The sequence below is a fragment of the Sciurus carolinensis genome, chromosome 12 (assembly GCF_902686445.1).
Source record: "Sciurus carolinensis chromosome 12, mSciCar1.2, whole genome shotgun sequence".
NCBI classification, from domain to species: Eukaryota; Metazoa; Chordata; class Mammalia; order Rodentia; family Sciuridae; genus Sciurus; species Sciurus carolinensis.
Window position 1 is genome coordinate 28,133,990 of NC_062224.1, and position 25,693 is coordinate 28,159,682.

General features: G+C 34.9%; 1 protein-coding gene and 1 non-coding gene across 2 annotated transcripts in view; both read left to right on the forward strand.

The window, feature by feature from the left end:
- Nucleotides 1-25,693, forward strand: part of Cubn (cubilin) — a 281,227-nt gene that overhangs the window by 51,228 nt on the left and 204,306 nt on the right. Inside the window, exons 18-22 of the mRNA XM_047520823.1 lie at nt 1,197-1,341; nt 1,566-1,744; nt 3,784-3,949; nt 4,256-4,472; nt 7,470-7,600. Coding sequence (XP_047376779.1) covers nt 1,197-1,341; nt 1,566-1,744; nt 3,784-3,949; nt 4,256-4,472; nt 7,470-7,600 — 838 coding nt within the window. The remainder of the gene's footprint in view (nt 1-1,196; nt 1,342-1,565; nt 1,745-3,783; nt 3,950-4,255; nt 4,473-7,469; nt 7,601-25,693) is intronic.
- On the forward strand, nt 25,319-25,425 carry LOC124962527 (U6 spliceosomal RNA). Its single transcript, XR_007104533.1, has one exon. It is a non-coding gene; the product is annotated as a U6 spliceosomal RNA (small nuclear RNA).

A 25,693-nucleotide genomic window follows, 5' to 3' on the forward strand; every position in this document is an offset into this window, starting at 1 on the left:
TTAAGCCATTGGTTCTATTGATGAAGTTATATGTGATAATAAATACATAAATTACTTTTATAATAATAAATAATAAGTTACTTTTATCTTCATACTTGAATTAATATATAATGCTAACAATGGACTATGGATTCATTTTACTACAATCATGTCTAGGATATTTCTATCAATATTAATTTATGACATCAGTACATAATTTTTTTTCTCTCTGTTGGGATATGATAACAGTTCTGAGGAAGAATACTTGGAACTTGCTACCTGTTTGAGGGCACCTTAGAACAAATTACGCACAGGCATTAATTCGTTCCTTAAAAACTTAAAGAACTTACCACATAACATAGCACATAACATCTTCTGGGAATTTTTCCTTAGTAGGTGGGTGGACTAATTATTTGAAAATATTTTCAATTTTATCCATGGCTTGTGTTTATTCAGATTTTATTTTCCTTCTCTTTGAGATAATTTTAGTTTTTGTATTTTTTCTGGAAATAACTCACTTCAAACACTCAAATATATTGACATAGAATTCTCCATAGAATTATATTTAAAATATTTCATAGAATCTGTATGTTTGTAGCATCTTTGTCACTTTTAATTTTGTGTATTTTGGCTTTCATTTTCTTTATTAGACTGCCCAAGATTTGTCTTTTACATCCTTATTGCCCAACCTTCCTCAAAACAGTTGAACAGTTCTTCAATGTATTTATGAATTCTGTATCTTTTCAATATTATTTATTAGGTTTTGCTTTCACATTTACTTTATTCTTCCTCAATTTAATGCTTTTTAGAGGCTAATTTTAAGTTCATTCCATAGGGTTTCCTTCTTTTTCTCTCTCTCTTTATTCTTTCTTTCTTCCTTCCTTTCTTTTGATTACAGATCCAGTCAAAACTTTTATATTCTGATAGGCAGTAATTTTGTTGTTTGTGAACTAATCCAAGCTTGTAGATTTATTTCCTCTTTGACACTGTGGAAATTATTAGGGCATCTTCAAAATTCTTATGCTTTTGAATTTTATTGGCTTAAGATTTTATCAAGATGTAGTGATACTATATGGGGCTGAAAATGACCCTCTGTTTTAAAATATAAATATTACCTAAATTAGATTATTGTCTATTTGAATCTGCCATTATTTGTAAATAATGCCAAAGTAATTTTATTGATTAGGATTATAGTTCTATCTCATCTTTTTGTTTAGGTTCAAGATAATGAAATCTTACTTGGAAAAGTCTGTGGCAGTGAAATTGTCTCTCCCATTACATCCATTACTAACCATATCTGGATGAGGCTTATAATAGATGCTTCTGCCCAAAAGATTAGTTTCAGAGCTGTTTATCAAGTTGGTAAGGAAATTTCAACTTAATTTTAAGTGTGTAATTTACCTGATTGTAACATTTTAATTTCTTGAAATAATTCAGTAATTTTATGTCCTCAAGTGGTGAGGAAAATATTCTCATAAATATGTCACATTCTGTTATCTCCTTAGCATAATTAGAATATACAATAAAATTGGGGGAAATAATTATTTGTTTATGGACAAACACTACTATCATCTTTATATTTGCAGCTTGTGGAGGTGAATTAACTGGAGAAGGAGTCATTCACTCCCCTTATTATCCCAATGTGTATCCTGGAGAAAGGACCTGTAGGTGGACCATACACCAACCCCTAAGCCAAATCGTTATTCTCAAATTCACTGGCTTTGAAGTTGGAAGTTCTGCCCTCTGTGATACAGATTATGTTGAGGTAAGAGGAAAAAAATCTTTGGATCTTTGTATTTCATTATATGTTATTAAAAATACTACATCATGTTATCTTCAAATCGGTTATACGTAATGGAAGTCATTTGTAGAGACCAATATCTCTTATGAACATAGATAGAAAAATCCTTAAGAAAATGCTAACTAACTGAATCTAGCTTATAAGTAGGCTTATATACCATGATTTAATGAGATTAATCCCAGAAGTATAGGTTGTTAAAACCATCCCAAACTCAATGAATATAATACATGTTATCAACAAAATACAGGTCAAAAAGTCCATGATCATCTCAGCAGATTACAGAAAAAGTGTTTGACAAAATCCTACACATTTTCATGATAATAACATTTAGCAAACTAGGGAAAAAAGGGACTTCCTTAATTTTATAAATGTCATCTTTAAAAACCCACATATTTAATGATGAAACACTAAATGCTTTGCCCCGTGATCAGTAAAAATTTAAGATTGTTATGGTCTCAGCACTTCTGTCTAACATTATACTGGAAATTCTTGCTTGAACAAATTAAGCAAGGAAGAGAAAATAAAATACATCTCGAGTGTATGTGGAGAATATCACAAAGATTTCACACACCTAAAATATTTACTGAGAGGAAACATTATCTTAAGTGCCATATAAGACACAGCATTTTTCTTTCCAGTTTTTAAGAGGTTGTGACCCGCATATTTGAAATCCATGGAACTTGTTGGTTCCCTATTGTGATAATTATTGTTATTTTTATTTCAACAGCATGTGGACAAATTCTTACACAGTCCACAGGAAGTAGACTTATTAGAAGCTGTGTGTGGTGGTTCATAGCAGGAACCTCAGTGTTGCAAGAGGCTGAGGCAGGAGGATTGCAAGTCTGAGGTCAACCTGGGCAACTTAAAGACCCTGTCTCAAAAATAAAAGACTAGAAAGGCTTGGAATATGGCTAAGAATGAATTATAGTCCTACACATGGGGTCTAAAACCATGAAACTCTTAGAAGAAAACGTGGTAATATTTGTGAACTTGGATTAGGTGAAAACTTATTAGCTATGACATAAAAGGTACAATTAACAAAAGAAATAATAGGGAAATTGGACTTCATCTAAATTAAGAACAATCTAGTTTTTTAAGTGAGCAAACGACATGAATAGACATTTCTTCAAAGAAGATATAAAAATGAACAAGTATGTGAAAAGATGTTCAACATCATTCATCCTCAGAGAAAATAAAAATCAAAACCATAGTGATATATCACTTCTCAGCCCTTAGGATGGTTATAATCAAAAAGTCAGATAATAGCAAGTGTTGGCAAGGATTTGGAGAAATTGGAACCCTTACACATTGCTGGTGGGAAACAGTTAGTAATTTCTCAAAAATTATAAAGTTTCCACTTGATCCACCAGTTACACTCTTAGTTTTATATTCAATGTTAACAAAAGTATTAATCCACACAAAAATGTGTATGTGAAATGCCTACTGTAATTTATTATATCATGCACAAATAACAAATAATTATTGATAATTTAAAAAGTAGAAAGAAATGTCCACCAACCAATGAATGGATAAATAAAATACAATATATATATATATATATATTATATATATATAGTGTGTGTATGTATATATACACATACTTGCATACGTACAATGTAACACTATATGGCATTAAAAAGGAATGAAGTAATGATGCCTACTAAAATATGGGTGAGTTTTGAAAACATTATACTACATAAAAGAATCTAGTCGCATAAGACCATATATCTTATGATTCGATTTATGGAACATCCAGAATAGGCAATTTATAGAGACAGAGAATAGATTAATGACTGCCTGGGGCCTGATGGCAGGAGAATAGAGAGTGATTGCTAATGGACATGGAATTTCTCCTGGGGTAAATAAAATGTTCTAAAATCGATGATGTTCTCAAATTGATTTTAATATGTTAATAAAAATGTTTTTGAAATAATTATTCTTGAAGTAGTTTTCCAAAATAGATATCTAACAAAATAAACTTGGGTATATCTGTTTTACTTTAGGTTGGTAGCAGTTCCATTTTGGGTTCTCCTGAAAATGAAAAGTATTGTGGTACCAACATACCTTCATTAATAACATCCATCTACAATGTTCTTTATGTCACATTTGTGAAAAGTTCTTCTATTGAAAATCATGGTTTCATGGCTAAGTTCAGTACTGAAGATTTGGGTAAGAGATTGTCTCTTTTCTCTTAGACTTATATTCAACTGATTAAACAATAGAAAGAAATTATACAAAATTATCTACACTGTGAAAAAAGTTTAAAGTGCACTTAAGGCAAAGATTTTCATTCCACACAGCAATAGTTATTTGGTATCTATTCATAAAAGAAAAAAGTTATCTCAAGTGGCATATAAGAAACAGCATCCATTATTCTTTTGAGCTTTATAAGAGGTTATGATCCACATATATTTTTTTAAATCCATGAAACTTGTTGGTTATCTGTTGTGACAATAATTATTTTTATTTCAATAGCATGTGGACAAGTTCTTACAGAGTCCACAGGAATCATTAAAAGTCCTGGACATCCAAGCATCTACCCCAGTGGTGTTAACTGTACCTGGCATATATTGGTTCAACCTGGACAACTGATTCGTTTGATGTTTGACAAATTTTATCTGGAATTTCATTACAATTGCACAAAAGACTACCTGGAAGTTTATGACACTGGCTCTGGGACATTTCTTGGGAGGTAAAGGTTTGTGTGTGTGTGTGCTAACCTTGGCAACTTGTTTATTTTTTTATAGATTTTCATTCAGAAAGGGACAAAATCAGTAATGCACATACCACCATTTCCCATGTATTTTCTCTTATTTCTTTTTAAAATTGACAACATGTTTTTATTTTGTATACCATGATGTTTAGAAGTATATACATATTGCAGAATAGTTAATTCTAGCTAATTAACTAGCATACTACCTCACATATTTATCATATTAATGGTGATAGCACAAAACATCCACTCTCTTTATATTTGCCAAAGATACCAAATATGATTGACTGCAATCACCCTGGTCCTTTGAAATTTATTTCTCCTATCCAACTGTAATTCTGTATCCTCCCATCCACATCTCCCCACCCCTCCCCACAATCACCTGAGCCTCTGGTAAGCACCATTATTATACTGTCCACGTCTGGAAGATCAACTTTTTTAGATTCCACATATGAGTGATCTCATGTGGTATTTTTCTTTCTGTTCCTAGATTCTTTCACTTCATACAATATTCTCCGAGATCATCTCTGTTGTTCCAAGTAGCCAGATTCCTCTCACTTTTATGAGTGAATGGTCTCCCATGGTGGGTGTGCATGTGTGTGGGGGGATATCTATATTTATATTTACATATCCATATCTATATGTCCATATCATGTTTTCTTTATCTAATCATCTATTGATGGACCCTTGGGCTGATTCCATGTCTTGGACCTTGTATAATGCTGAAAGGAACATGAGAGTGTGGATGTTTCTTCGACATACTGATTTTGCTTCCTTGAGATACATACTCAGTTGGGGGGGGTTTGCTGGATCATATGATAGTTCTACTTTTAATTTTGAGGAACCTCTATATTATTTTCCATAATAACTGTACTAATTTATATTCCTACCAAGAGCAAACAAGGATTCTCTTTCCTCTGCATTCTCACCAATGCTTGTTATCTTTCTTTATAGTAATAATTTAACACATGTGATATGATATCTTATTGTGGTTTTGATTTGAATTTCTTTAATGATGAGTGATAGTGAGCATTTTTAATATATGTGTTGGCCATTTCTGTATCTTTTTTATTTTTTTGAGTAATGTCTATTCATGGTTTTGGCCCCTTTTCAGATCAAGTCACTTGTGTTTTTGCTATTGAGTTGTTCACATTCTTTATATATTTTGGATCAAATTGCTAGTGAGATGTATAGTTTGCGGAAATTACTTCCTAGTCCATAGGTTTGTTTATTTTGCTGTATGGAAGATATAACCCCATTGGTTTATTTATTTATTTTTTACCTGTTCCTTTGAAATCTAATCCATAAAAATCCCAAGACCAATGTGACAGAGTCCTCTTCCCCATGTGTTCTTCTAGTAGTTTTATACCTTACACTTAAGTTTTTAACCCCTTTTCAGTTGATTTTAATTTTCCTCTCATTATGAATTATACTTTACTGCCTTTTATTCCTGGAAATATTTGATATAATGTTAGGCATTTGCAATTTTTATGTTTTTGGCACTAGGTATTATTATATTCCTATAAAGGTTCTTGAGACTTGTCCCGGAATGCAGTTAAATTACTTGAAACCTGCTGGATCCTTTTCAGTTTTGCTTTGGAACTCATTTGTTCCCTGTTGTTCTTTGTCATTCAATATCCAGTGTCTTGAGAGCCATCATTTTAAATGTTTTGCTCAGGTTTTCAGTTGTTTCAGGTGTAAAGTTAAGTCTAGCTGTTATTATTACATCTTCATTGGAAATGGAATTCTCCTGATTGTTTTCTTCCTTCATTTTACATTTTCTTTTTCTTTAATTCTAAAACATTTGTTTCTCTAGCCAGTGTTTGCTTAAGTTGATTTTTTCTTCTGATTTTATTCTCCCTCTTCATCTTTTGTTTCTTAACTTTTTAAACTTCTTTTTTTTTGGTTGGGGGTGAATATGTATTTATAACCACTGCAAAATACATAGTTTTTGCTGAATGACATAAACTATAATGATCATGCCCAATTTTAGTAGGTATTGACATATAAATTAAGGATTTAATTAATTTACCTACCTTTATTATGATCAATATGTTAAATGCTTTTAAACACTGAAATGGTTTACACAACAAATTTTCTTTATTTCTCTCAGCAATTAACTCATTCATTTCTCATATTCAACATTTCCCCTAACTTTGATTTTCATAGTACTTTTTTATCTGTCATTCTATTTGACTAACTTTGCCAAGTCTATTTAGACTTGAGATTTCTGTTTTTTCTTGTCTTTCTCTAGATAAAAGTCTCATGACTTAATATCTTATTATTTTGTCATTACTAGACATTTTTTTCTGAGTACAACTGCTTTTGTTCAGCAAAAACACGATTTGGCTTTATAATGAAAACTTTTCCTCTCCACAAGCCAGCTGTTAAAGACAATAGATCCTCTGCAGGATTACTAGGCCAGGCACAGTTCTAAGTGCTTTATGTACAGAATCTTAACCCATCATTTTCCAAGAATAACTCTATGAAATTGGCACTATCACCATCTCCATTTTAGAGATGGAGAAACTGAGTCATAGGGATTGAGTGATCTGCCCAAAGTCATAATGCCTCTAAGTGACAGGGTTGACATGAGAGTCTGTACTCTATGAATTGATGACATATTATTTCCCTTCACTGTTTATATTTGTTACATTTCTATGAACAAGTTCATTAATATGCTCTATGGCAATCTAGTGTAACTTGTGCTTTCTAATTTCATCAAAATTCTGATACATGTTAAGTCACACAGGCAGACACATGCCAGACCATTTCAGGGAAGTAATCATGAATAGGATGATCTTCAGTAAGATTGTAAATTTTTTTTTGCCTGAAATATTTTTGCTTTTTAAGATTGATAAGAGTTAGATAAGAAAACTTATTATCATATTTACATGTCCCAATTTTTGGTAAATAATTTCAAATATACTAAATGTTTTAAAACCCATGTATCTTTTCTTTCTCCATTTGGAATAGATTTTGTGGAAAATCCATCCCACCTTCTCTTACCAGCAGCACCAACTCAATAATGTTGATATTTGTGGCTGACGCTGACCTCGCTTATGAAGGCTTTTCAATAACATATGAAGAAATTGATACATCAGCAGGTAACAAGACACCTCATCTGCTCGGTCTCATTTACTGTGTTATAAAATAGTACTAATATCTAATTCACAATAAGAATGCTTAGTCCCTAAATCTGGAACACACAATGAAAGCTACAGTTAGGATAAAGTAAGTGACTTTAAATACCTTCCTTATTAAAAATAGAATCATGATCAGATAGGAGTATTGTATCAATATTAATACTAATGTATTATATCAATATTTCTTTTCCCTCTTCGTGTGAAATGTTCAAAATTTGACGAGTCTACTGTGATTTTTGTAAGGGAACTATTTTGTTCTTAGAAACAAAAATTGAAGGTTTTTTGAGTAAAGAAACAATGTGTACAGATTACTCTGAGGTGGATCAAATGGTGAATGACAGAGTCAGAGAAAATAAGAAAAGAGAGAGAGAGAGAGAGAGAGAGAGAGAGAGAGACAGAGAGATTGCAGCGGAGGCAAAATACAAATATATGGTAAATTCGAATAGAAGGAATTTGCAAGTTTGTGTAATCTTTCTGCAAGTTTAAAATTCTACCAAAATAAGAAGTTACCAATCAGACTGAAAACTTACTTTAAGAATTAAAAAAAAAAAAAAACAGTTAAAATAAGAGACTACTGCATGGAATTCTGTATCAGGAAATGGAAGTTTTCTTGGCAAAAAATACATTTCTAAATTTGACCTAATGAAATTGAACTTTTCAAAATTTCCCTTACTTGTATTGTGTTGTATTTTTCCTATTACTTAATCCTCCTCATTACTTTGCTACTTGCAAATGCATCCTAGGAAATAAATACCTGCAAGCAGAGTTTTTGAGGTGACATTTACCAGGGTTGCTGCCAACCCCAAGAGTCTGAGGTTTATGAGGGTGTCATGTTCCACAGGCTCATTTTCCCCCCTGAGACTGTACGTTTTCAGCCAGTCTGGGCTTTCTTATGCATCAGGTGCACATGGTGACTGTGCTCACCAAGCATTTCACAACCTCTCAATTGTCCCAGAAGCGTGGTACCATTCACTGAGCTCCTTTCAGAAAGAACTGGAGCGTTGCCTGTGCCTGCATGCGCTACTCGGATGCAGTCCAGGGACCCCAGGGACCCCAGGTGTTCATCTTTTAAAGCTCCTACTCCCCACGGTAAATAAATAAAAAGAAAAAAATGTTTCCTGCTCAGAAACCCTATTCAATTTCTCATTTATTTCTCCTGCAGAGAGTCTGGTTACTATTCTTCATTCATTCCAGGCAAATTGCTATTCTCTGCAGTGGTTCGCGTTCTGTTTTGGAAGCATGATTTTAGGTTTCTCCAGAATCCTGAGTGCAAGAGAAACATATAGTTTTATGTCCAGTGGAACCCTCTCTAGGAGAACAGCTCATTATCCAGCCCAAGCACATGGGAAATGAGATCCCTGGACTCATATTAGGTTTTGTTGTGCGATTGACATATGCATTGGACTTTGTTCAGGTGGTTAACATCCACAGACCAAAATCAGTTTCTCAGGAAATTATAGTGTGCACACAATTTTCCATACTTCGTAGTTTTAGCTGTCTCATATGTTTGGCTCCAAACCACACTGAATATTAGATTTGAAGTAAGTCACTTGAACTCTCTGGGCTACGGTTTTCTCATCTGTGTAATTAAAGGATTAGATTTGATGATCTTTGAAATGTCTTCTGGTTCTAATCATCTATGAACATAATTTTAATTTGCTGCATGAATAAACTGACTGTGTATTAGATAACATATAATTCAGACTAGGCCTCCTGAAAATATCATAGAAATCTTCGTGATAATATACAAAGCAAGACATAGCTCTATAATGACTCCAACAACTCTTGTTAATTCTACACTAGCTTGTAAGGCTGTGTTTACTGCAGAAACAATCAAGAGCAATTGAAATAATATGGTGAGAAAGATATTAAAGTTAAATATTAATAAAAAGTATTTTTCATGAATATAAAGTACAGGTAAAATAAAAGTAAATCAAGGGTTGCGGGTATAATGCTCAGTAGTAGAGCATTTGCCTAGCATGCATAAGGCCCTGGGTTCAATCCCCAGCACTGCCAAAATTAAAAAAAAAAATAAGTAAGCTGGACAGGAAAGGAAACTTAGCTGTCTAGTGTGTGTTTAGCACGCAGGAAGCCCTGGGTTCAAACCCCAGCACCCACTCAAAAGTTAAAGCAAGAGAACAGAAGAAAAAACAAGGAATAAAAAAAGAAGAGATTATCCTAACAACTGCAAAGACACTCCACCCTGCTTCCCTATGTGTTGATCGTTAGCTCTATTTGGTCCAGGTAGGACTGAAATCACAGACAAGGGAGTACATACTTTCCCTTGGCTTAACCTGGTTGGTCACTATGTGCCTTGCCTTTTGCTGAATGAACTCATAGGTCTGACTAACACATTCAAATCATTCTAAATAGCAATCTGATCTATGATTGGATCCAGGAAGCCCTATGGTATCTTCAGTTTATAATTCTGGCAACTTTCAGTTTCCCATAGGTCAGAAGATGAGTTCACATGAATTATTGCACTACTTTCTTTCTCAGGAAGGAATGGCTCAGGGGTCCAAAGTAGACATAATCTGGTTGCAGCCAGACAGTGGGCTAGCCCTCTCAGTAGGCGGAGTCAGAGTGCGTGAGATGCTGACTTGAAAATACAGAGGTGTTAGGTCTCTTTCTTTTCAGTTATCTTTTTTTGGGCTATTTCCTGCAGAATAAAATAGTGTCAGGGAAGAGCATCAATGTTAGCTCAATCATGGGCCCTTACACTATTTTATTGCTCTAGCAGAAGTTATTTCCAGAGCCATAATCATGGCTTTGGTTGCTGATTTCTAGTTCTCAGCCCAACCTCTGCATTTCCCTGCTGAAACTCTTACTGTCTTCATCTGATAAAGGTGAATTTTCCTGATTTAAATCCAGCTTCTTTCTCATCTGTAGTTCATGCCATATGGCTATGATGTCAGCCCTCGAGTATGTGTTTGGGAGGAAAGAGATGGTTCTTGTCATTACTTTGACTCCCTCCCTCTGCACTCTGTTACTGCTTCATCCAGATGTTCCTGGAATGACAGAAGTAACAAGTAAAATATTGGTGGGTAGCAACTCATAAGAAGTTCTTAACTAAGTGATTATGAGAGAGGTTTTCAATGTTTGCTGACTTGAATCCAGAGAGAATATAATTAGTTAACTTTACCAATTTAATTTGAAATTTTATATTCTATTACAATCTATTGCATATACATTAATAGAGGATTCTAAGAGGATACTTTAAAAGTATGAACAAGAGCACAGGTATCTAATTCATTCATTTTCAACTTTAATATTAGATGAAAATTTATTTAGCATTGAATCTATTGTTTTTCAAACTATAAATTCATGACTCATTTGTGACCGCATTTATTAAAAGTATGGAGTAGAACTGAAAATACAATGGAAGGTATCAGAGTTTATTACACAAGGTTAGATATCACTTCATGAAATTTGTTTGTAATATATCTGTATGAATATGATTCATGTAAATGCCTTTTTCTATGGTATCAAGGAAGCTCAAAACACAGATCTCAGCCATTTTTTTTCTTTTCCTCCTCTCTCTCTCTCTCTCTCTCACACACACACACACACACACACACACATGTATGGTACTGAGGATCAAACCCAAGGCCATACCCATGCTAGGCAAACACTTTACCACTAAGTTACATCTTTAGACCTAGTCCAAATAATTTTTAAATGGGGAAGAAAGAAGTTTAGAATGTTGAATTTTTCTTCCCAAGAATACATGGCTAGTTGGTTTAGGAGCCAAACAAAACAATCAAATCTCAACATGTAATCCATTTCTTTTGCCATATGTCTCGATTAGTTCTTGGAAATTCCTTAGATGAACTGCACATGGTGTAATTGGTAACACTCATTTCAGGGTACAATATGACTGTGGTGAACTTCTCATATTTTCTGCAAGGAGAAGTACTTGATGTTATCCATGGAAATGACCAGGAATGATCAAAAACACCTCTATGTAGGGTAAAAGTGAGCCCTACAGGGCCTTACCAGCCTCCCAATTCCCAGCCTAAAGACTGCCCCCCACCACACACACACACACACACACACACACACACACACACTGGTGTTTAGTGCTATTTTTCATCAATCACTCTGGAGTAAGCCCACAGAGACATCTAGGAGTAGGAAGTTAAGAAATGATAACCACAAGGGTTAAAGAGGGTTTATGTAGAAGAATTGTTTCTATTTTAAACTTCAATTTTGTAAGGACAGCATTCTTCAGACTCTAATGTTCATAAGAAACTCAGGGAGGAGGGAAGTGTGTCGTTACAAATTCAGATATCAGGGTCTCATCCAGATTTTCTGATTAAAATAGACATGTCTAGGGGAGATTTTTTTTTTTTACTCAGAAATTCAAGTGGAGTTAATGAAGTTTTGTTTTTACAGTTCATCAAAGACTCTGAAAGTCAAGTCTAAAGTGCAAATTGCTATAGAATCTCAAAATAAAATGGGAAATGGCACTACAATGGCCCCTGATAAGAAGTGCTGTTCTTGGTACTGTGAAAGGAAGCTTTGAGGGGAAGTCAGGTCTCAATTCTAGTCCCAGCTTGATATCAATATGGACTACTCTGGGCCAATCATAATCCTCTGCTATTCTTTCTACCTTGAATTTTGAATTTCCTGCTCTGAGACACTGAGTTATCTTCTCTCTGGAAAGGAATTTTTAGTAAGCCTATTTATCTCCAAAAGATTCACTTTCTTATTGGTTATTGGTTAGTGTTTTCTTTTATTGTGGCACATACAGGTGTCCCAGCTCTTCCCAGATTGGTTCATTTATCTTATTTAATTAGTTAAATTTCTTGGTCCTTAGAATAAAAATGGTGAACAGATGCTGATTTATGACATTCCTAGTTCCCTACTTGTCTTCATTCTCAAGTTGACATTTCCTCTGTAGAGAAACCTGAATTCACTAAAGGACATGGGATTTGGAAATGGAGGACTTGAATTCGAATTTTATCTTGGTCATGTCTGAACTAAGTGACTTTCTAAGCATAACCTTTAGGAGTCTCAGAGCCTTCATCCACATCTCTCTAAAAATGGAGATGATAGAACCTGGCTGTTTTGCAAAGTCAGTGAAAATAAAAAGAAGGAAAAAAGTGACATAATTCAATGTTAAAATTATATTATTGGAGTTGGGGATATAGCTCAGTAGGTAGAGTGCTTGCTTTTGAAGCACAAGGCCCTTTGTTCAATCTCCAGCACCTGCCAAAAAGTAAAATAAAATTATATTATCACCATAAAGAATTACCTTGACTTTGGCAGATTTAAAATATAATTACTCATGTCCAAGCACAATTTTGCAGCAGCTACTTTGCTGTGAGGGAAAAGAAAAGCAACAACTGTGACCATCAAGCAGCAAACTGTAGAAAATGTTAGATTTAGGTTAGGAAGGCCTCATTTTTCTAAGGGAGAAATTGAATCTGTAATTCTTCCCTGGAGTCTTTACTTTAAGGAATGTTAAACAAAACATGCCAATAAAAACCCATGATGGTTCCGTGGGTTGGCTGTTTATTTCCCACATATCTGGAAAATCTAAGCCATATGGATTCATTCAGAGACAAAAAGTTTCATAAGTGATTTCAGAAATCATGTCTATAGATTGATTCTTAATGTGAGTGGAAAATCACATAAATTATCCCATACAGCAGGTAAGGGAGGTGATGGAACACTTAACCCGAGATCTACGGTCTCCATATGCAATGCACTCTCTCCATGAATCAGTGCCTCCAATTTCTGAGGTCAAATCTTACTGAAATGACCTGTTTCCAGTTTTTCCCTTTGATCACATGCTTAATGCTATGCGAGAATTTATTTGAAAATGCTTAGTGGAGGCAGAGAAACATTATCACTTTGTAGGGAAACCTAGTTTTGTGATTTTATAATGATATACAAAGTACATTTACATATTTTCACTTTTTAATTTTTTAAAGTTGATCAGAGAGAAAAATTTGGGAGTTCTGCCAACAATTGTCTTTGATCTTCAGAAATAAGCTTTTCCATTACTTCAATTGATACAGGGAATGGAAGAAAAATGTACTTTTCTTCTTCATCTCTGTCAGTTTTCTTAGACCATAACAACAGGCCAACTGCTATTGGATGTGAATTTTCCTTTAGCAACATAAGATAAAACAATGGGCATCGATGTATTTTTATGTTTGCATTTCAGATTGATGTAAAAAGCACTATGATAACATGAATATCCTTTTATGGGAGCACAGTCAAACTTAATTATTTGTTGCAAATTAATTACCTTGTTGCAAAGCACAAGAGGAAACTAAAGCTTAGCAGTACTATTTTTCAGTATTATTATTATTTTACAAGTTGGTTTTCTTTTTGGAGGTGCCAGGGAGCAAACTTTAGGGCCTTACACATCCTAGGTAAGCACTCTACCACTGAGCTATACCCCCAGCCCTTTAATATTATTTTAGAAAGAGCCATTATTCTGTTAAAGGAAGAAGAAATAAAGAAAAGTGAACCATTGTACAAACTTCAGTTTCAGGTAAGAGAAGTTTCTAACTCTTCAAGGAATAGTACACACAATTATTGTTTTTCTCCCTAAAAATCATACATTTGAATCTCATAAAATTTCAGTAAAATTGTACCATTAGTCTATAATTTAATATTGACAGTAGAGGCCTCTTCAAAATGATATTTTCTCTCTTTTAATTTTATTTTTTATTCATTGGATAACTGAATTAAATAATAGATTTCCTCCAGAGAACTGACTCTATCTTTGCATGAGACTTTTAAACTTTTAAAATAACATAGATTTTTATTCTGTAATTTCACAAAACAAAACTTATCCATAGTTATTACAAATGTGTGTCTCCATTGAAGAACACTCTGTCACCCAAGAAAGTATCCTAGTGTCTGTTGGTCAGTCCCCTCCATCACATCCTCCACTCCAGCCCCTCCAGACCTCCTCCTTATGGATTACTTTTAACTGTTCAAAAGCAAATATGATGGGAACACCCTGTATATATCCTTCTGTGTCTGACTTCTTTCACTTAGTGTAATGCACCCCAAATTTATTCATGTTGTATTTATCACTCTTTATTGCTTATGGCCTTCCATCGCAAGGCTGGATCATAATTTGATCATCTGTTTAACTGTTGTTAGACTAGTTGTACAGGGTGCACTTTTCTACTATTTTGAAAAAAAAACTGCTCTGAAGATTCATGTGCAAGTTCTTTTGTGGATTTTTCAGTTAAGTAGTTGCTTAGGAATAGAATTTCCCCAGTTTTTACACCATTTAATTTATTCTAAATGAATGAGAATTCCACTTTGCCACATCTTGGTCACTTCTCGATATTGTCAATCTGTTTATTATCAGCCTCTAGTCATCATGTGGAAGTATCTCGTGGTTTTAATTTGCATTTCCCCTGTGACTACCTTACCACAGGCTTTTTGACAATTCATGTACTTTCTTTTGTCAGGGGTCCATTAATGGGAACCATTTTGCTCATTTTTGTTTGTGGTGTTTTCTTATTTTTGAGTCATATGTTGTACATTCTGGATGCAAGTAGGTCCTTTGTCAGATAAATGTATTGCAGATACTTTCTCACAGGGTATGTGGCTAAACTTTTCTTTTTCCAATGTTATCTTTTGAAGAGCAGAAGTCCAATTGATACTTTTTTTCCTTTTATGGTTAGTGAGTTTTGCATTGTGTGTAAGAAATGTTGCTTGCCAAAATTATGAAGACTTACCCTATGTGTCCTTCTAGAAGGTCTTATGTCTATGATTCATTTAGATTTGATTTTCCAATTTGAAGTAAGTTATATATCCAAGTCTGTTTCCTTAGCAAATGGCATTAAACTGATGAAGTACCATTTGTTGAAAAGATTCTTTCTTCTCTTTTTCCCCCACTGAATTGCCTTTGCATTATTGTTGAAAATCACTTGCCCATGTATGCATGTGTGCTTCTGGAATCTCTATTCTATCCCACTGATGTATATATTTATCCCTATAGCAAAAGGACACTACATTTCTTACTATTATTTACTGTTAAGGTATATCTTAAAATCTGAGAGTTAAAAACCTCCAGACTGGTCCTTTTTTTTTTTTTTTTTTCCAAATTGTTTTGGTTGTCCTAGATCCTTTGCATTTCCATACTCATTTAGAAGCAGCTTTTCAATTTGCCCCCCTCCAAAAAAAAAAAAAAAAACTGTTGGAAATTTGATTGAAATTATGGATCAGTTTAGGAACAAAGGACATCTCAAATTGAGTTTTGCAATCCATGATCATATTTTATCTCTCCATTTATTCAGATTTTCTCTAATCTCTTCCTGTAATATTTTAAAGCTTTTAGTGTAGAGCATTTGCATTCCCACTGAACTTATTAGTTTATGTTTTATGCTTTTATAGATGGTATCTTAAACTTATAGTCCAGTTTGGCTGACATATGCCACTTAAATTGATTTTCAGATATTTATTTCATTTCTGTATCTTCACTAAACTGATAAATTTTTATTAGCTTCTTTAGTATATTTTACACAGATGATCATAACTGTGAATAGGACAGTTTTATTTTTTCCTTTCTCTATCTTTCTCTCTGTCTTATAATGATGGCTAGGACTTGCTGTATGGTGTTGAATAGAAAAATGAGACTGGGCATGGTGGCCCGTTTCTTAATCTTGACAGGCAAGCATGTACTCCTTTGCTGTCTAAGAATAATGGTGGCTTTGGGCTTTTTGTAGATTCCCTTTATCCGGTTGAGAAGTTCCATTCTATTTGTACTCTTTGAGAGTTTTTGTCTCAAAGACAAATTAAACATCTTTGATGTTTAATTTTTCAATGATTTTTCTGCATCTTCTGTTGTCATCACAAGTCTTTCTTTTTTATCCTATTAACTTGGTGAATTACAGGATTAATTTTCTTTTTTTTTTTTTTTTTTTTTTTTTAATTTTATTTTTTTTACGTTTACATAGGGTAATGATGTTTATTATATTTTTCCCCTCCCCCCCACCCCTCCCACCCCTCCCACCCCTCCCACCCCTCTTTTCCCTCTACACAGTCCTTCTTTCCTTCATTCTTACTGCTCTCCTTAGCCTAACTCTAAACCTAACCCTAAACCTAATGCTAGCCCCTCCCACCCCCCATTATATGTCCTCATCCGCTTATCAGCGAGATCATTCGTCCTTTAGTTTTTTGAGATTGGCTTATCTCACTTAGCATGATATTCTCCAATTTCGACCATTTGCCTACAAATGCCATAATTTTATCATTCTTCATTGCGGAGTAATATTCCATTGTATAAATATGCCACAGTTTCTTTATCCATTCATCAACTGAAGGGCATCTAGGTTGGTTCCACAATCTGGCTATGGTGAATTGAGCAGCAATGAACATTGATGTGGCTGTATCTCTGTAGTATGCTGATTTTAAGTCCTTTGGGTATAGGCCAAGGAGTGGGATAGCTGGGTCAAATGGTGTTTCCATTCCAAGCTTTCTGAGGAATCTCCACACTGCTTTCCAGAGTGGTTGCACTAATTTGCAACCCCACCAGCAATGTATGAGTGTTCCTTTTTCACCACATCCTCGCCAACACCTATTGTTGCTTGTATTCTTGATAATCGCCATTCTAATTGGGGTGAGATGAAATCTTAGTGTAGTTTTGATTTGCATTTCCCTTATTACTAGGGATGTTGAACATTTTTTCATATATCTGGTGATTACTTGTACATCTTCTTCTGTGAAGTGTCTGTTCATTTCCTTAGCCCATTTGTTGATTGGATTATTTGTATTCTTCGTGTAGAGTTTTTTGAGTTCTTTATAGATTCTGGAAATTAGCGCTCTATCTGAGGTATGGTTGGCAAAGATATTCTCCCACTCTGTAGGCTCTCTCTTCACATTTCTGATAGTTTCCTTTGCTGAGAGAAAGCTTTTTAGTTTGAATCTATCCCAGTTGTTTATTCTTGCTTTTATTTCTTGTGCTATGGGAGTCCTGTTAAGGAAATCTGATCCTGAGCCAACAAGTTGAAGATTTGGACCTACTTTTTCTTCTATAAGATGCAGGGTCTCTGGTCTGATTCCGAGGTCCTTGATCCATTTTGAGTTGAGTTTTGTGTAGGGTGAGAGATAGGGGTTTAGTTTCATTCTATTGCATATAGTTTTCCAGTTTTCCCAGCACCATTTGTTGAAGAGGCTATCTTTTCTCCATTGCATATTGTTGGAACCTTTGTCTAGTATGAGAAAATTGTATTTATTTGGGTTTGTGTCCATGTCCTCTATTCTGTACCATTGATCTACCTGTCTATTTTGGTACCAATACCATGCCGTTTTTGTTACTATTGCTTTGTAGTAGAGTTGAAGATCTGGTATTGCAATACCCCCTGCTTCGCTCTTGCTACTGAGGATTGCTTTAGCTATTCTAGGTTTTTTATTCTTCCAGATGAATTTCATAATTGCTTGCTCTATTTCTGCGAGGTACATCATTGGGATTTTAATTGGAATTGCATTGAATCTGTATAGAACTTTAGGTAGTATAGCCATTTTGACGATATTAATTCTGCCTATCCAGGAACATGGGAGATCTTTCCATCTTCTAAGGTTTTCTTGAATTTCTTTCTTTAGTGTTCTGTAGTTCTCATTGTAGAGGTCTTTCACCTCTTTTGTGAGATTGATTCCCAAGTATTTTATTTTTTTTGATGCTATTGTGAATGGAGTAGTTTTCCTAATTTCTCTTTCTGAAGATTCATCACTTATGTATAAAAATGCATTGGATTTATGAGCATTGATCTTGTAACCTGCTACTTTACTGAATTCACTTATGAGTTCTAAAAGTTTTCTGGTGGAATTTCCAGGTTCCTCTAAATATATAATCATGTCATCAGCGAACAGGGATAGTTTGAGTTCTTCTTTTCCTATTCGTATCCCTTTAATTTCTTTGGTTTGTCTAATTGCTCTGGCTAGAGTCTCAAGGACGATGTTGAATAGAAGCGGTGAAAGAGGGCATCCCTGCCTTGTTTCAGTTTTTAGGGGGAACGCTTTCAGTTTTTCACCATTTAGAATGATATTAGCCATGGGCTTAGTGTAGATGGCCTTTGTAATGTTTAGGAATGTTCCCATTACCCCAATTTTTTCTAGTGTTTTGAGCATGAAGGGATGCTGTATTTTATCAAATGCTTTTTCTGCATCTATTGAAATAATCATGTGATTCTTAACTTTAAGTCTGTTGATATGGTGAATGACATTTATTGATTTCCGAATGTTGAACCAACCTTGCATCCCTGGGATAAAACCCACTTGATCGTGGTGCACTATCTTTTTAATATATATTTGTATGCGATTTGCTAAAATTTTGTTGAGAATTTTTGCATCGATGTTCATTAAGGATATTGGTCTGAAATTTTCTTTCCTTGATGTGTCTCTGTCTGGTTTAGGTATCAGGGTGATATTGGCTTCATAGAACGAGTTTGGTAGGGTTCCCTCCTCTTCTATTTCATGGAATAGTTTGAGGAGTATTGGAATGAGCTCTTCTTTAAAGGTTTTATAGAACTCGGCTGAGAACCCATCTGGTCCTGGACTTTTCTTTGTTGGTAGGCTTTTGATGACCTCTTCTATTTCATTGCTTGAAATTGGTTTATTTAAGTTGTGTATGTCCTCCTCGTTCAGTTTAGGTAGTTCATATGTCTCTAGAAATTTGTTGATGTCTTCAAGGTTTTCTGTTTTGTTGGAGTATAGATTTTCGAAATAGCTTCTAATTATGTTTTGTATTTCACTCGTGTCTGTTGTGATGTTTCCTTGTTCATTCCGAATTTTAGTAATTTGAGTTTTCTCCCTCTTTCTCTTTGTTAGTGTGGCTAAGGGTTTATCAATTTTATTTATTTTTTCAAAGAACCAACTATTTATTTTATTAATTTTTCCGATTGTTTCTTTTGTTTCGATTTCGTTGATTTCGGCTCTGATTTTAACTATTTCCTGTCTTCTACTACTTTTGGTATTGGTCTGCTCTTCTTTTTCTAGTGCTTTGAGCTGTAGTGTTAACTCGTTTATTTGTTGATTTCTACTTCTTTTTTTGAATGCACCCCATGAAATAAATCTTCCTCTAAGTACTGCTTTCATAGTGTCCCAGAGATTTTGATATGATGTGTCTTTGTTCTCGTTTACTTCTAAGAATTTTTTTATTTCCCTCCTGATGTCTTCTGTTATCCATTCATCATATAATAGTGTATTATTTAGTCTCCAGGTATTGGAGAAGTTTCTGTTTTTTATTCTGTCATTTATTTCTAATTTCAATCCATTATGATCTGATAGAGTACAAGGTAGTATCTCTATCTTCTTGTATTTACTAACAGTAGCTTTGTGGCATAAAATATGGTCTATTTTAGAGAAGGATCCATGTGCTGCTGAGAAGAAAGTGTATTCATTCTTTGTTGGATGGTATATTCTATATATGTCCGTTAAGTCTAAATTGCTGATTGTGTTGTTGAGATCTATAGTTTCTTTATTCAATTTTTGTTTGGACGATCTATCCAGTGGTGAGAGAGGTGTGTTAAAATCGCCTAGTATTATTGTGTTGTGGTCTATTTGATTTCTGGAATTGAGAAGGATTTGTTTGACGTACGTGGATGAGCCAATGTTCGGGGCATAGATATTTATGATTGTTATGTCTTGCTGATTTATGCTTCCCTTAAGCAGCATGTAATGTCCTTCTTTATCCCTTCTGACTAGTTTTGGTTTGAAGTCCACATTATCTGAGATGAGGATGGATACTCCAGCTTTTTTGCTGTGTCCGTGTGCATGGTATGTTTTTCCCCATCCTTTCACCTTTAGTCTATGGGTGTCTCTTTCTATGAGATGTGTCTCTTGCAGGCAGCATATTGTTGGATTTTTCTTTTTAATCCAATCTGCCAGTCTGTGTCTTTTGATTGATGAATTCAGGCCATTAACATTCAGGGTTATTATTGTGATATGATTTGTATTCCCAGTCAATTGACTCATATTTGTTTTTGACATGATTTGGTTTCTCCTTTATTTGGCTATTCCTTTAGGCTAGCGCCTCCTGTTGCTGATTTGCATCGTTGTTTTTCATCTCTTCCTCATGGAATATTTTGCTGAGAATGTTCTGTAATGCTGGCTTTCTTTTTGTAAATTCCTTTAGCTTTTGTTTATCATGGAAGGATCTTATTTCATCGTCAAATTTGAAGGTAAGTTTTGCTGGGTATAAGATTCTTGGTTGGCATCCATTTTCTTTCAGGGCTTGGTATATGTTGTTCCAGGCCCTTCTAGCTTTTAGGGTCTGGATTGAAAAATCTGCTGATATTCTTATTGGTTTCCCTCTGAATGTAATTTGATTCTTTTCTCTCGCGGCCTTTAAAATTCTGTCTTTATTTTGTATGTTAGGTATTTTCATAATAATGTGCCTTGGTGTGGGTCTGTTGTAATTTTGTATGTTTGGAGTTCTATAAGCCTCTTGTACTTGGTTTTCCATTTTGTTCTTCAGATTTGGGAAATTTTCTGTTATTATTTCATTGAATAGATTGTTCATTCCTTTGGTTTGTTTCTCTAAGCCTTCCTCAATCCCAATAATTCTCAAATTTGGCCTTTTCATGATATCCCATAGTTCTTGGAGATTCTGTTCATGATTTCTTACCATCTTCTCTGTTTGTTCCACTTTGTTTTCAAGGTTAAATATTTTGTCTTCAATGTCTGAGGTTCTGTCTTCCAGGTGTTCTATCCTATTGGTTATGCTTTCTATGGAGTTTTTAACTTGGTTTATTGTTTCCTTCATTTCAAGGATTTCAGTTTGGTTATTTTTCAGTATCTCTAACTCTTTATTGAAATGATCTCTTGCTTCCCGTATTTGGTCTTTTAACTGTTGATTGGTGCGATCATTTAATGCCTGCATTTGCTCTTTCATCTCCTCCTTCAATGCCTGCATTTGCTCTTTCATCTCCTCATTAGCTTCCCTGATCGTTTTAATTACGTACATTCTGAACTCCCTTTCTGACATTTCTTCTGCTGTGCTGTCATTGGGTTTTATTGATGTAGTATCTAGGTTTGTTTGGGACATTTTCTTCCCTTGTTTTCTCATAATGGTCAGTTATCAGTGGGACCCTGAGATATTGCAGTTTTCCACTATTGGCTTATAGTGTCCCAGTAGATTTCCAGTGTATCACCTCCCAGCCTTCAGTAGCCTGATGTCTTGGAGGAATCTGATAAAGCAGCTCATTCGAAGAATACTGCCCCTAGCCCCCTACTGGTTCCACGTTTTGGAACTGGCTCTGTGCGGAAATGCTCTCACTGTGGGCCTGCACCGTGCAGCTGGCCGTGTGGGAAGAGCCCACTGCCGGAGTGTGGAAGACTACCTTGGGAAGACTCAAGCCGGAGTGGGCAGAGCCGCCTGAAGAGGTCTCCGGCTGCCCTGCCCTTATCCCTGAGGCTGACTGCAGATCGAGGCTCTCCGCTGGTTCTTTGCAGGAGTACACTGCACTGCGGGGGCTCCGGGACTCGGAGCGTGCTCTGTTCAGACAGGCTCTCACTAGCGGGCCAGTTCCGTTCCGAGAACCTGGAGAAGCTGGCTGTGTGGGCGGGGCCCACCGCCGGAGTGCGCAGGACTGCCTGTGGATGACTCTAGCTGCCCTGCCCGGCTCCGATAAGCCACCTCTATCTGGGCCTGCCACCCGGGCCGAGCTTTACCCAGTGGGCAGACTCACCCGTGGCTCCACTTCAGTCCGAGTCTCTCAATGCCTCCCCTTCTTAACTCCTGGGTTGTGGAGGACCGGAGGTGCAGTCTCCCTCTAGGCCGCCATCTTGGATCCCATGATTAATTTTCTAATATCAAAACAATTATGCACACTGAGGATAACTCTACTTGGTTATGATGCATTAGAATTTTTATGTCTACCTGAATATGTTAAGTTAAATTTTGTTAAAGATTTTTGCATCTATGTTTATGAGACATGTTTTTCTGTGACTTTTTTTGTTGTTGTTATATCTTTGGTTTTGCTGTAAAGAAATATGTAGTCTTAAAAATGCACTAGGTAGTGTCGTCTCCCCCATGTTTTCTAAGTTTGTATAGTATAAACATTTCCTTTGTTCTTTGATAGGATTTCACAAGTGAAGGTAAATGAGCATGTAGTTTTCTTTGTAGGAAGGTTTTAAATTACAAACATAATTTCTTTGATTGATAGAGGCTACAGAGGCTTTCTATTTTTTCTGAAGTCAGTTATGGCAACTTGTGACTTTGAAAGAATTTGTTTATTTTATCTATGTTGTCACATTTATTAGCATTGTTTTTTATAATAGTCTCTTTTAAAGTCTTAGGAATTCTGAGTGATACTTCCTCTTTCATTCTCAAAAATAGTAGTTTGTATTCATTCTGTTTTTTCCTTTGTCAGTTTTGATACAATTCTTTTGATTTTAATATTTTTTTCCAAGGAACTAATTTTTGGCTTTGCTAATTTTCTCTATTGTTTTTCTGTTCTCTAATTGATTTTTGTTATTGTCTAAATTATTTCTTTCCTTTCAATTATTGGTTATGTTTGCTTTTCTTCTTGTTTCTCTAGGTGAAAATGAACTAATTTTATTTCTTATACAGAAAATATATATGTCTTTAGCACTGTTTTTTCTTCATATCCAAATTTTTATAATCTTCATCAACTTTCAGCTCTAAGCATTTTCTAATCCCTTGTGATTTCTTCTTTGATCTGTGGATTACTTACAATGTGTTATTTAATTTCCAAATATTTGAAGTTCAAAACATCTTACTGATTTATAATTCAATTTGATTCATTTCAAGATTGTACCTTTTAAGTTTTTAATTATTTAAAATGTATTGAAACCTGTGTTACAGTCCAGCACATCACCTATGTTGATGTACATTTCGTGTACACTTGGAAATGTTGAGTAGTCTTGTATTATTATGTGTGGTATTCTTCAATGACCAGTTAGGTTAAGTTGGTTGGTACAGTTCCTCAGATTTTCTATACCTTTGTTGATTTTTATCAAATTTTCTTCAATTACTGAAAGAAAGATATTAAAATCTCCCAACCATAATCATGGGTTTATTATTTCCTTTAATTTTTTTTCCCTTTTGCCTTCCTTTGTGTATTTTGATACTGTTATTCTGTGCCTACATATTTGGGATGATTTTGATTTCCTGATGGTTTTCCCCTTTAAAAGTTGAAATGTCTCTCCATAAATCTGGTAATACTGCCTTTCTTGAAGTCGCTTTTGTTTAATATTATTACAGTCTTTTCTGCCTTCTTTGCTATTGATGTGGCATATTTTTTTCATTCTCTTACTTTCAACCCATCAGTGTCATTGTTTCCTAAGTGCTTGTGTTATAAACAAACGTGATTAGACTGTGTTTTTTCATTCAGTAACAACTGTGTTTTAACTTTATAGTGTTCGGACCACTTAGGATTAATGCTATTGTTGACACGATTGGATTTAGGATGCCATCCATTTGTCTCTTCTTCTTTTACTATTTCCTGTCTTTCGTTTGTTTGTTTGTTTGTGTTTCTACAGAATATTTTTTTGGTATTCTGTTGTATTTTCTTTAATGGATTTTTAATAACACCTCCTTTTTGTTTCATTTGATTTGAGTTAATATGCTATGGATTTATATTTTATGTCTTCTACTTCATTTTTCACACTTCACACTTCATATTTCACATTTTTCCTTTCCCACTTTACAAATGTAATTATCTCATGATAGTGTAATTTTTCCCATCCCCTTCTCTCCACTATTTTAGTTATATCTTTTCCTTTCATATATATTATAAACTCTATCTTACTATTATTTTTGCTTTAAATCTGACCATTACCTTGTACTAATGTAGGTTTTTATTTTAAAAATATTAAAGGTGTATTTGTGGAACTCTCTAGGTGTTTCCCATGGTCCTCTGATTTGGTAGGTCTCAACCTCCAACCTATATCATTCCTGCAGGTATTTTAAGAGTTGCACTTACACGTTGGTAGGGAACCTCTAAAGAAGACCTGCTCTTGGCCATGGTCTTCACTCACAAAGTGTGACCTTTTAGGTGTCACAAGTGAATATGTGGGTGTCTCCTTCTGGCTCAGAAAATTGCCCTGACCTCAAGTATGTTGTTTCTGTTTCCAAACTAGCAATGTCTGCTCTCTGTGGTGCTTTTGAAGTCTTACCTCCCTGTTACTCAGTCCAGGTTCTGCCGAGACTTATGGGATCCCCAACCAGACATGTGGCTCTCCTCTCTCTGTACGTCTTCCACCCTGTAGCATTTCCTTATGGTTCTAGACACTCAGGCAGTGCTAAGCTCTGATCTTGGCTTCTCCTCTCTGTAGGGCCATCATTCACTACTTTGGCTTCGGCTCCCTGCTCTGGTTGGAAAATTCTGCTAAGCTGGAGAACCAAGGAAATCTAGAGTTGGCCTCATGAATTTCCTTTCCATCTAGGACAGCAATCTTATACTGCTTATTGTCCAAAATTTTTCTTAGTTTTATATTTGTTAAGGAAAGGGGCTAATTCAGTACCAATTGCTTGCCATGACTGGAAGCAAAGATTCATTTAATTTAGATTGAATAAACATTATTAAAGAGCCTCAAACAATTCCAAAAAGAGGATTGAAAGAGAAAAGAAATTTGTGGAGATAAAAATAGAGGAATTTATAGGAAGGGAATAGTGGAGTATTCTGAAAGAGAAGAACTGGGTGGGATAGAGAGGGTAGAAGAAAATTAGGTACATGTGTGCTGGCTTTGGCAGCACATATACTAAAATTGGAATGCTACAGAGAAGATTAGTATTGCCCCTGTGCAAGAATGGCATGCAAATTCATGAAATGTCCCATATTTTTGCTAAGTGAAATAAGCCAATCCCAAAAAACCAAAGGCCGAATGTTCTCTCTGATATGTGGATACTAACACACAATAAGTGGGGTGGGAGGGAAGAATAGAAGTTCATTGGATTAGGCAAAGGGCAATGAGGGAAAGAAGAGGGAATGGGAATAGGAAAGACAGTAGAATGAATCAGACATAACTTTCCTATGTTCATATATGAATACACAACTGGTTTTAACTCCACATGATGTACTATCACAAGAATAGGAAGTTATACTCCATGTA